This window comes from Oncorhynchus mykiss, chromosome 3 (assembly GCF_013265735.2).
Source record: "Oncorhynchus mykiss isolate Arlee chromosome 3, USDA_OmykA_1.1, whole genome shotgun sequence".
Taxonomy (NCBI): Eukaryota; Metazoa; Chordata; class Actinopteri; order Salmoniformes; family Salmonidae; genus Oncorhynchus; species Oncorhynchus mykiss.
The window spans coordinates 62,761,168-62,774,016 of NC_048567.1; the positions used below are offsets into that span (position 1 = coordinate 62,761,168).

The 12,849-nt window shown below is 39.8% G+C and overlaps 1 protein-coding gene across 2 annotated transcripts in view; it reads right to left on the reverse strand.

Moving 5' to 3' along the window:
* Positions 1-12,849, reverse strand: part of LOC110520353 (fibrous sheath CABYR-binding protein) — a 31,889-nt gene that overhangs the window by 12,744 nt on the left and 6,296 nt on the right. For both annotated transcript variants that reach the window (XM_036974882.1, XM_036974881.1), the window contains exons 3-7: positions 9,999-10,031; positions 8,076-8,126; positions 7,835-7,921; positions 7,227-7,247; positions 7,086-7,103 (exon numbers count right to left, since the gene is read on the reverse strand). In XM_036974882.1, coding sequence (XP_036830777.1) covers positions 7,086-7,103; positions 7,227-7,247; positions 7,835-7,921; positions 8,076-8,126; positions 9,999-10,031 — 210 coding nt within the window. The remainder of the gene's footprint in view (positions 1-7,085; positions 7,104-7,226; positions 7,248-7,834; positions 7,922-8,075; positions 8,127-9,998; positions 10,032-12,849) is intronic.

Genomic DNA, 12,849 nt, shown 5'->3' on the forward strand with positions numbered 1-12,849 from the left:
TGTAGCTTATGCTTGCCCATACCATAACCCCACCTCCACCATGGGGCACTCTGTTCACAACGTTGACATCAGCAAACCTCTTGACCACGCGACGCCATACACATGGTCTGCGGTTGTGAGGTCGGTTGGATGTACTGCCAAATTCTCTAAAACGATGTTGGAGGCGGCTTATGGTAGAAATTAACTTTCAGTTCTCTGGCAACAGCTCTGGTGGACATTCCTGCAGTCAGCATGCCAATTGCATTGTGTTGTGCTACAAAACTGCATATTTTTGAGTGGCCTTTTATTATCCCCAGCAGTAGGTGCACCTGTGTAATGATCATGCTGTTTAATCAGCTTCTTGATGTGCCACACCTGTCAGGTGGGTGGATTATCTTAGCAAAGGAGAAATGCTCACGAACGGGAATGTAAACAAATTAGTGCACAAATTTGAGAGAAATAAGCTTTTTGTGTGCATGGAAAATGTCTAGGATCTTTGATTTCAGCTCGTGAAACATGGGACCAAAACCTTACATGTGGCATTTATATTTTTGTTTGGTGTAAATATATTTTTTGTATTAAAGCTATTTTGTTTTTAACCTAACCTATAGCCTGACCCATTAACTTATGTATTACTGCCCCCAGTTGCAAGAAGTGGCATACCCCCAAAAAACTATACAACACGAATGGCTCCTAGACTCCCACGCTTGTGGAGAAAAGGTTCCAAAACGGTTCTTTGTCTGTCCCCATAGGAGAACCTTTTTTGGTGCCAGGTAGAACCCTTTTGGGTTCCATGTTGAATCCTCTGAGGGTTCTACATGGAAGGGCTCTCCTATGGGGACCGTAAAGAACCCTTTTCGGCTCTAGATATAACTTTTTTTCCTAAAAGTGCAAGCATGTTTCTGTCTCTAAAACAAACACTAAAACCAAAACGAAATAATATTTTTAAAAATTGTTTAAATAATGTATAAAACCAAAACTAAATAAAAAACTAGCAATCAGATCTGAAAATTAACTGAAACTAAACAGAATTTCAAATAATATTTAAAAACCGGATAGAAAACCCCCCACAAAACTATAATAACCTTGGCTAACACACACACACACACACGCATACACACACACACACACACACACGCACACACACACACACACACACACACACACACACACACACACACACACACACACACACACACACACACACACACAACTACATACATGCACGCAGACACACACATTCACACACACACAATGGAAATGGGATGTGGGGGAGAAAACTCTCTGAGACAAGAACTACAGTATGGAAACTAGAAACTATTCTACAGTATGGAAACTAGAAACTATTCTACAGTATGGAAATTAGAAACTATTCTACAGTATGGAAACTAGAAACTATTCTGCAGTATGGAAACTAGAAACTATTCTACAGTATGGAAACTAGAAATTATTCCACAGTATGGAAACCAAACTATTCCACAGTATGGAAACTAGAAACTATTCTACAGTATGAAAACTAGAAACTAGTCTACAGTATGGAAACTAGAAATTATTCTACAGTATTGAAACTAGAAACTATTCTACAGTATGGAAACCAAACTATTCCACAGTATGGAAACTAGAAACTATTCTACAGTATGGAAACCAAACTATTCCACAGTATGGAAACTAGAAGCTATTCTACAGTATGAAAACTAGAAACTAGTCTACAGTATGGAAACTATAAACTATTCTATAGTATGAAAACCAGAAACTAGTCTACAGTATGGAAACTAGAAACTATTCTACAGTATGGAAACTAGAAACTATTCTACAGTATGGAAACTAGAAACTATTCTACAGTATGGAAACTAGAAACTATTCTACAGTATGGAAACCAAACTATTCTACAGTATGGAAACTAGAAACTATTCTACAGTATGGAAACTAGAAACTATTCTACAGTATGGAAACCAAACTATTCCACAGTATGGAAACTAGAAACTATTCTACAGTATGGAAACTAGGACCTATTCCACAGTATGGAAACTAGAAACTATTCCACAGTATGGAAACTAGAAACTATTCTACAGTATGGTAACTAGAAACTATTCTACAGTATGGAAACTATAAACTATTCTACAGTATGGAAACTAGGACCTATTCCACAGTATGGAAACTAGAAACTATTCTACAGTATGGTAACTAGAAACTATTCTGCAGTATGGAAACTAGAAACTATTCTACAGTATGGAAACTAGAAATTATTCCACAGTATGGAAACCAAACTATTCCACAGTATGGAAACTAGAAACTATTCTACAGTATGAAAACTAGAAACTAGTCTACAGTATGGAAACTAGAAATTATTCTACAGTATTGAAACTAGAAACTATTCTACAGTATGGAACCCAAACTATTCCACAGTATGGAAACTAGAAACTATTCTACAGTATGGAAACCAAACTATTCCACAGTATGGAAACTAGAAGCTATTCTACAGTATGAAAACTAGAAACTAGTCTACAGTATGGAAACTATAAACTATTCTACAGTATGAAAACCAGAAACTAGTCTACAGTATGGAAACTAGAAACTATTCTACAGTATGGAAACTAGAAACTATTCTACAGTATGGAAACTAGAAACTATTCTACAGTATGGAAACTAGAAACTATTCTACAGTATGGAAACCAAACTATTCTACAGTATGGAAACTAGAAACTATTCTACAGTATGGAAACTAGAAACTATTCTACAGTATGGAAACCAAACTATTCCACAGTATGGAAACTAGAAACTATTCTACAGTATGGAAACTAGGACCTATTCCACAGTATGGAAACTAGAAACTATTCCACAGTATGGAAACTAGAAACTATTCTACAGTATGGTAACTAGAAACTATTCTACAGTATGGAAACTATAAACTATTCTACAGTATGGAAACTAGGACCTATTCCACAGTATGGAAACTAGAAACTATTCCACAGTATCGAAACTAGAAACTATTCTACAGTATGTTAACTAGAAACTATTCTACAGTATGGAAACTATAAACTATTCTACAGTATGGAAACCAAACTATTCCACAGTATGGAAACTAGAAACTATTCTACAGTATGGAAACTAGAAGGTATTCTACAGCATGGAAACTGGAAACTAGTCTACAGTATGGAAACTAGAAACTATTCCACAGTATGGAAACTAGAAACTATTCTACAGTATGGAAACTGGAAACTAGTCTACAGTATGGAAACTAGAAACTATTCTACAGTTTGGAAACTAGAAACTATTCTACAGTATGGAAACTAGAAACTATTCTACAGTTTGGAAACTAGAAACTATTCCACAGTATGGAAACTAGAAACTAGTCTACAGTATGGAAACTAGAAACTAGTCTACAGTATGGAAACTATAAACTATTCTACAGTATGGAAACTAGAATCTATTCTACAATATGGCAACAAGAAACTATTCCACAGTATGGAAACTAGAAACTATTCCACAGTATGGAAACTAGAAACTATTCTACAGTATGGAAACTAGAAACTATTCTACAGTATGGAAACTAGAAACTATTCTACAGTATGGAAACTAGAAACTATTCTACAGTATGGAAACTAGAAACTATTCTACAGTATGGAAACCAAACTATTCTACAGTATGGAAACTAGAAACTATTCTACAGTATGGAAACTAGAAACTATTCTACAGTATGGAAACCAAACTATTCCACAGTATGGAAACTAGAAACTATTCTACAGTATGGAAACTAGGACCTATTCCACAGTATGGATACTAGAAACTATTCCACAGTATGGAAACTAGAAACTATTCCACAGTATGGACACTAGAAACTATTCTACAGTATGGAAACTAGAAACTATTCCACAGTATGGAAACTAGAAACTATTCTACAGTATGGAAACTAGAAACTATTCCACAGTATGGAAACTAGAAACTATTCTACAGTATGGAAACTAGAAACTATTCCACAGTATGGAAACTAGAAACTATTCTACAGCATGGAAACCAAACTATTCTACAGTATGGAAACTAGAAACTAGTCCACAGTATGGAAACTAGAAACTATTCTACAGTATGGAAACTAGAAACTATCCTACAGTATGGAAACTAGAAACTATTCCATAGTATGGAAACTAGAAACTATTCTACAGTATGGAAACTAGAAACTATTCCACAGTATGGAAACTAGAAACTATTCTACAGTATGGAAACTAGAAACTATTCCACAGTATGGAAACTAGAAACTATTCTACAGTATGGAAACTAGAAACTATTCCACAGTATGGAAACTAGAAACTATTCTACAGTTTGGAAACTAGAATATATTCTACAGTATGGAAACTAGAAACTATTCTACAGTATGGAAACTAGAAACTATTCCACAGTATGGAAACTAGAAACTATTCTACAGCATGGAAACCAAACTATTCTACAGTATGGAAACTAGAAACTATTCCACAGTATGGAAACTAGAAACTATTCTACAGTATGGAAACTAGAAACTATTCTACAGTATGGAAACTAGAAACTATTCCACAGTATGGAAACTAGAAACTATTCTACAGTATGGAAACTAGAAACTATTCCACAGTATGGAAACTAGATACTATTCTACAGTATGGAAACTAGAAACTATTCCACAGTATGGAAACTAGAAACTATTCTACAGTATGGAAACTAGAAACTATTCCACAGTATGGAAACTAGAAACTATTATACAGTATGGAAACTAGAATCTATTCTACAGTATGGAAACCAAACTATTCCACAGTATGGAAACTAGAAACTATTCCACAGTATGGAAACTAGAAACTAGTCTACAGTATGGAAACTAGAAACTAGTCTACAGTATGGAAACTAGAAACTAGTCTACAGTATGGAAACCAAACTATTCCACAGTATGGAAACTAGAAACTATTCCACAGTATGGAAACTAGGACCTATTCTACAGTATGGAAACTAGAAACTATTCTACAGTATGGAAACTAGAAACTATTCCACAGTATGGAAACTAGAAACTATTCTACAGTATGGAAACTAGAAACTATTCCACAGTATGGAAACTAGAAACTATTCTACAGTATGGAAACTAGAAACTATTCCACAGTATGGAAACTAGAAACTATTCTACAGTATGGAAACTAGAAACTATTCCACAGTATGGAAACTAGAAACTATTATACAGTATGGAAACTAGAATCTATTCTACAGTATGGAAACCAAACTATTCCACAGTATGGAAACTAGAAACTATTCCACAGTATGGAAACTAGAAACTAGTCTACAGTATGGAAACTAGAAACTAGTCTACAGTATGGAAACTAGAAACTAGTCTACAGTATGGAAACCAAACTATTCCACAGTATGGAAACTAGAAACTATTCCACAGTATGGAAACTAGGACCTATTCTACAATATGGATACTATAAACTACTCCACAGTATGGAAACTAGAAACTATTCCACAGTATGGAAACTAGAAACTATTCTACAGTATGGAAACTAGAAACTATTCCACAGTATGGAAACTAGAAACTATTCTACAGTATGGAAACTAGAAACTATTCCACAGTCTGGAAACTAGGACCTATTCCACAGTATGGAAACTAGAAACTATTCAACAGTATGGAAACTAGAAACTATTCTACAGTATGGAAACCAAACTATTCTACAGTATGGAAACCAAACTATTCCACAGTATGGAAACCAAACTATTCCACAGTATGGAAACTAGAAACTATTCTACAGTATGGATACTAGAAACTATTCTACAGTATAGAAACTATAAACTATTCTACAGTATGGAAACTAGAAACTATTCCACAGTATGGAAACTAGGACCTATTCCACAGTATGGAAACTAGAAACTATTCAACAGTATGGAAACTAGAAACTATTCTACAGTTTGGAAACCAAACTATTCTACAGTATGGAAACCAAACTATTCCACAGTATGGAAACCAAACTATTCCACAGTATGGAAACTAGAAACTATTCTACAGTATGGATACTAGAAACTATTCTACAGTATAGAAACTATAAACTATTCTACAGTATGGAAACTAGAAACTATTCCACAGTATGGAAACTAGAAACTATTCTACAATATGGAAACTAGAAACTATTCTACAGTATGGAAACTATAAACTATTCCACAGTATGGACACTAGAAACTATTCCACAGTATGGAAACTGGAAACTAGTCTACAGTATGGAAACTAGAAACTATTCCACAGTATGGAAACTAGAAACTATTCCACAGTATGGAAACTAGAAACTATTCTACAATATGGATACTAGAAACTATTCCACAGTATGGAAACTAGAAACTATTCTACAGTATGGAAACTAGAAACTATTCCACAGTATGGAAACTAGAAACTATTCTACAGTATGGAAACTAGAAACTATTCCACAGTATGGAAACTAGGACCTATTCTACAATATGGATACTAGAAACTATTCCACAGTATGGAAACTAGAAACTATTCCACAGTATGGAAACTAGAAACTATTCTACAGTATGGAAACTAGAAACTATTCCACAGTATGGACACTAGAAACTATTCCACAGTTTGGAAACTAGGACCTATTCTATAATATGGATACTAGAAACTATTCCACAGTATGGAAACTAGAAACTATTCCACAGTATGAAAACTAGAAACTATTCTACAGTATAGAAACTAGAAACTATTCCACAGTATGGAAACTAGAAACTATTCCACAGTATGGAAACTAGAAACTATTCCACAGTATGGAAACTAGAAACTATTCCACAGTATGGAAACTAGAAACTATTCTACAGTATAGAAACTAGAAACTATTCCACAGTATGGAAACTAGAAACTATTCCACAGTATGGAAACTAGAAACTATTCCATAGTATGGAAACTAGAAACTATTCCACAGTATGGAAACTAGAAACTATTCCACAGTGTGGAAACTAGAAACTATTCTACAGTATAGAAACTAGAAACTATTCCACAGTATGGAAACTAGAAACTATTCCACAGTATGGAAACCAAACTATAGTATGGAAACATCCAGAACACACACATTGGAGAGAGAGACAGAGAGTGAGGGAGCAGGACTCACCTTGATTTTCAGCTGTGCCTGATTAGAAGAAATAAAATCAAAGAAACAGACAATTATTCACATAACACACACACAAATAAAACACACCTACACCCCCCGATTATTGACATAATATATCATTAGGGGAAGCAAGGCCTTTACCTTCTGCTTCTGCTGCATGGGCTGGAAAAAGAGAAGGGGGAGGCATTATTCAAACTCAGTCGGTAATCTAGTTGATGCCCTGAAGGTATTTACTGCTATAGAGTTTCTGCTCTAACCGGTTGGAAAGGACAAATCTACATGCAAACACTCACACACACGTACTGTACTTAACCAAGTGTATATTTGCATATGGATCATAGTGAATGTGAGTCATTAATGACTGGAAATGTCTGTAAGCTGCAGCACCTGAAGGCCTCTCTGTCTCTGGTTCTCATGCATGTTGGAGCATGATAAACCTCCTGCATGTGACTCATTAGTCTATATTAGTCACTTTATTGGTCATAGACCACAATGAGCCCTGAGCAGTTAATATATTGTGGAAGCTGTTTTCTGACTCATCCATAGAGACTCCATATCTAACTGTATATCAGAATGTAATCAATCGGACACAGTGTAATGATGTAGAAATGTTCCCATTATTATATCAAGTGTCAGTTTCAGTTAACAGACATTTGTCTGGTTCTATACTGTGCTGGAGCCAACTCTTCTTGCCCAGTTCCATACCACATGTGTTGTAGCCCCTAGCAGCAGCAGTATAAGATACTAACCAACTGAGCCCCCGCTGCGCCTCTTCCCTCCCGCGGGTGTGTCTTCCTCATTCTCAGCTATAGCGTCCTCCAGATCCAAATCTCCCCCTGTTTCAGTTCATTAAAACAATGAGTTTTCATTTATCAACGATGTGGTGTCAACTTTAGTGTGGCGTGTAAAGCCAAACTAGCCCTTCCCCCTGAAACACACACACACACATAAAAACACGTGCTTAGTCACACAGGCCGTTGAGACTCTCACCTGTCTTCTCCTCCGTGGGCTCGCTCTCTGCTGGTGTTTCAGGCTCCACCTCTGTAAAAGGATGGATTGAGGAGAGGTGAGACATGTGTTGTCAGGGACATGGAGGAGAGGTGAGACAGGTGTTGTCGGGGAAGAGGGAGGAGAGGTGAGACAGGTGTTGTCAGGGAAGAGGGAGGGGAGTGGAGACAGGTGTTGTCAGGGACGAGGGAGGAGAGGTGAGACAGGTGTTGTCAGGGAAGAGGGAGGAGAGGTGAGACAGGTGTTGTCAGGGACATGGAGGAGAGGTGAGACAGGTGTTGTCGGGGAAGAGGGAGGAGAGGTGAGACAGGTGTTGTCAGGGAAGAGGGAAGGGAGTGGAGACAGGTGTTGTCAGGGAAGAGGGAGGAGAGGTGAGACAGGTGTTGTCAGGGGAAAGGGAGGAGAGGTGAGACAGATGTTGTCAGGGAAGAGGGAGGAGAGGTGAGACAGGTGTTGTCAGGGACATGGAGGAGAGGTGAGACAGGTGTTGTCAGGGAAGAGGGAGGAGAGGTGAGACAGGTGTTGTCGGGGAAGAGAGAGGGGAGGTGAGACAGGTGTTGTCAGGGAAGAGGGAGGAGAGGTGAGACAGGTGTTGTCAGGGAAGAGGGAGGGGAGGTGAGAGAGGTGTTGTCAGGGAAGAGGGAGGAGAGGTGAGACAGGTGTTGTCAGAGAAGAGGGAGGGGAGGTAAGACAGGTGTTGTCAGGGAAGAGGTAGGAGAGGTGAGACAGGTGTTGTCAGGGAAGAGGGAGGGGAGGTGAGACAGGTGTTGTCAGGGAAGAGGAAGGGGAGGTGAGACAGGTGTTGTCAGGGTAGAGGGAGGAGAGGTGAGACAGGTGTTGTCAGGGCAGAGGGAGGGGAGGTGAGACAGGTGTTGTCAGGGAAGAGGGAGGAGAGGTGAGACAGGTGTTGTCAGGGAAGAGGGAGGGGAGGTCAGACAGGTGTTGTCAGGGAAGAGGGAGGGGAGGTGAGACAGGTGTTGTCAGGGCAGAGGGAGGGGAGGTGAGACAGGTGTTGTCAGGGAAGAGGGAGGGGAGGTGAGACAGGTGTTGTCAGGGAAGAGGGAAGGGAGGTGAGACAGGTGTTGTCAGGGAAGAGGGAGGGGAGGTGAGACAGGTGTTGTCAGGGAAGAGGGAGGAGAGGTGAGACAGGTGTTGTCAGGGAAGAGGGAGAAGAGGTGAGACAGGTGTTGTCAGGGAAGAGGGAGGAGAGGTGAGACAGGTGTTGTCAGGGAAGAGGGAGGAGAGGTGAGACAGGTGTTGTCAGGGAAGAGGGAGGGGAGGTGAGACAGGTGTTGTCAGGGAAGAGGGAGGAGAGGTGAGACAGGTGTTGTCAGGGAAGAGGGAGGAGAGGTGAGACAGGTGTTGTCAGGGAAGAGGGAGGGGAGGTGAGACAGGTGTTGTCAGGGAAGAGGGAGGAGAGGTGAGACAGATGTTGTCAGGGAAGAGGGAGAAGAGGTGAGACAGGTGTTGTCAGGGAAGAGGGAAGGGAGGTGAGACAGGTGTTGTCAGGGAAGAGGGAGGAGAGGTGAGACAGGTGTTGTCAGGGAAGAGGGAGGAGAGGTGAGACAGGTGTTGTCAGGGAAGAGGGAGGAGAGGTGAATAAAGGACTACAGGACTAAAGTAGCATTGCACACTGTATAGACATGTGGTATCTGTGACTCCAGGGTTGTAGGCCTAGCTGTAAGAGCAGCAGTGGCAGGTGAGGTAGACTTGAAATAAATAAAAACCAGCTCACTAAAGTCTGACATCAGAGCTTCTCAAACACAGTCGAACTGTGTCTCTACTTCTATAGTAAACTAACATTACTGGTTCACCAGAAAACTGCAGTCTTGTAAATGTAGGGGGGAAAGCGGAAATGTTTGTTACTGACAGTCCGATTTACCAAAGTAAATAAACCATTTTTACCTGGTTCAACAGCTTCAGACAGATCTAGTTCATCTGCAGAAAAAAACAGACACATAGAAACAGACATAAACACAAAGAAATATGAGCAGCACCTTCAGGCTGATTTATGACTGTCTGAGAGGCCAGAGTTGTTTGTTCAGTTGGAGCAAATGGGGGAAAACTCTTTAAAAAGGAGCAGGTACTACCTGAACTTGTCAAAGAAAGCTATATTTCAGTTTTTCCATTTCAAAAGTTTTGTGTTTTTTTGGGCCCAGATGTCAATGTCTAACTGTAAATATGGTCAGGTGAGAGGTGAGGGTTAAGGGATAAGGGCTGTGAATGTGTTGATGTTGTGTTTTACCTTCATCTATCACTCACTACTACACAGCCGCTATAGATTATCATCCATTTCGTCTGATACGTTACAAATTACAATTTGTTGTAGCTAACGTTAGCTAGGTGGCTAGGTGTCTGGTTAAGATTAGGGGTAAAGGTTAGGAACTGGGGTTAAGGTTAGGGTTAAGGTTATGGTTAGGGTTAGGAGAAGGGTAGCTAACATGCTAAGTAGTGGCAAAGCAGTAAAATATTTGTAAATAGTTGCAAATTAGCTAAAATGCTAAAGTTGTCTGTGATGTTACTTGAACACCCAACCTTTGGGTTGAAAGACATTTACGTTAAACGCCCACCCATCCTCCCTGACCAACCTCCCTCCTTTCGATTTTTTGGCTTAAGTAACCTTCTGTCTTATGTAACCATAACAAACATAACATATCAGACTAATTTAAGCTTCACAGATTTACTTTTACCATGTTACATCTAGTCTGAGGCCAGGGTGGAGAGAGAGGGAGGGGTGTGTTGTTAGGGGTACACCCAGTACCGATTCATTTGAATTTAATCCGTCAGAGCATGTATTCCCAAACTGGGGTACGGGGGTACACGCAATGCCGTCGGGGGGTACGCCAAATAAAAATGTGATTCAGATTTTTTTGTTTTTTTTATAAATAAATAAAAGTAGTAAGACATGTATAAATGCAACAGATACCATTAACAAGGGACTAGAAGCGTCTTATATGGTGAGCTACCAAGTGGCTAGGACAGGTGAGCCCCATGCTACTGTGAAGGACTTAAATCTTCCTGCTGCCACGGATATGGCTGGGACAATGCTGGGGGAAAAGGCCAACAAAAACTATACAGACAACGCCTTCATCAAACAACACTGTTTAACAATGCATCAGTGACATGGCAGGAGATGTTTTGAAACAATTACTGCTTCGCATACAAGACAGTGAATTCTATGTTACAGGTGGATGAGTCAACAGACGTGGCGGGCCTGGCACAGCTGCTGGTATTTGTCCGTTACGTTTATGGAGGGTCAATTAAGGAAGACATCCTCTTCTGCAAACCACTGGAAACCAGGACAACATGAGAGGATATGTTTAAAGTACTGGACAGCTTTGTTACATCAAATGGACTTTGGTGTTTAAGATGTGTTGATATCTGTACTGATGGCGCAAAAGCCATGACAGGGAGACATAGTGTAGTGGTAAAGCGCATGTAAGCAGTTGCTCCCGACACCACTTGGGTACACTGCAGCATCCAACAAGAAGCTCTTGCTGCCAAGGGAATGCCTGACAGCTTGAAAGATATTTTGGACAATACAGTGAAAATGGTTAAAGCAAGGCCCCTGAACTCTCGTGTATTTTCTACATTATGATTTGGGCAGCGACGATGTAAGGCTTTTTTCTTTATTGACAATCATTTTCACTTGTCTGACCGCTTGCATGATGACGAGTTTCTCACACGACTGGCCTATCTGGATGATGTTTTTTCTCGCCTGAATAATCTGATTCTAGGATTACAGGAACTCTCCGTAACTATAGTCAATGTGCGAGACAAAATTGAGGCTATGATTAAAAAGTTGGACCTCTTTTCTGTCTGCATTAACAAGGACAACACACAGGTCTTTCAATCAACGTATGATATTTTGCGTGCAAATGAACTCAAGCTTACGGACAATGTCAAATGTGATATAGCGAACCACCTGAGTGAGCTAGGTGCACAATTACGCAAGTACAATCCCGAAACGGAAGACACAAACCACTGGGTTCGTTATCCCTTTCATGCCCTGCCTCCAGTCCACTTACTGATATCTGAACAAGAGAACCTCATCGAAATTGCAACAAGCGGTTCTGTGATAATGTTATTTAATCAGAAGCCACTGCCAGATTTCTAGATAGGGCTGCGCTCAGAGTTTCTTGCCTTGGCAAATCACTCTGTTAAGCCACTGATGCCCTTTGCAACCACGTACCTATGTGAGAGTGGATTCTCAGCCCTCACTAGCTTGAAAAGTAAATACAGGCACAGACTGCGTGTGGAAAATGATTTAAACTGAGACTCTCTCCAATACAACCCAAAATTGCAGAGTTATGTGCTTCCTTTCAAGCACACCCTTCCCATTAACCTGTGGTGAGTTATTCACAATTTTTGATGAACACATAAGGTTCTAAATACAGAGCAAATGGCTAAATAAAGAGCAAAATTATTGATTATTATTATATTATTATTTGTGCCCTGGAGCTCTTTGTAAGAGCTCTTTGTCACTTCCTACGAGCCGGGTTGTGACAAAAACTCACACTCATTCTTATGTTTAATAAATGTATCGTACAGTGTGTATATGTGTGTGGCAGGCTTACAATGATGGCAAAAAACAACATTTGAGAGTGTGCTGACCCTGGTGCTGGAGGGGGTACACAGCTGGAGGTTGAATGTTTGAAGGGGTATGGGACTATACAAAGTTGGGGAACCACTGCGTTACAGAATAGTGCCTTGAGGTCTACACACTGTTAAAGTGTTTGGATTTACAGTTTAAGAC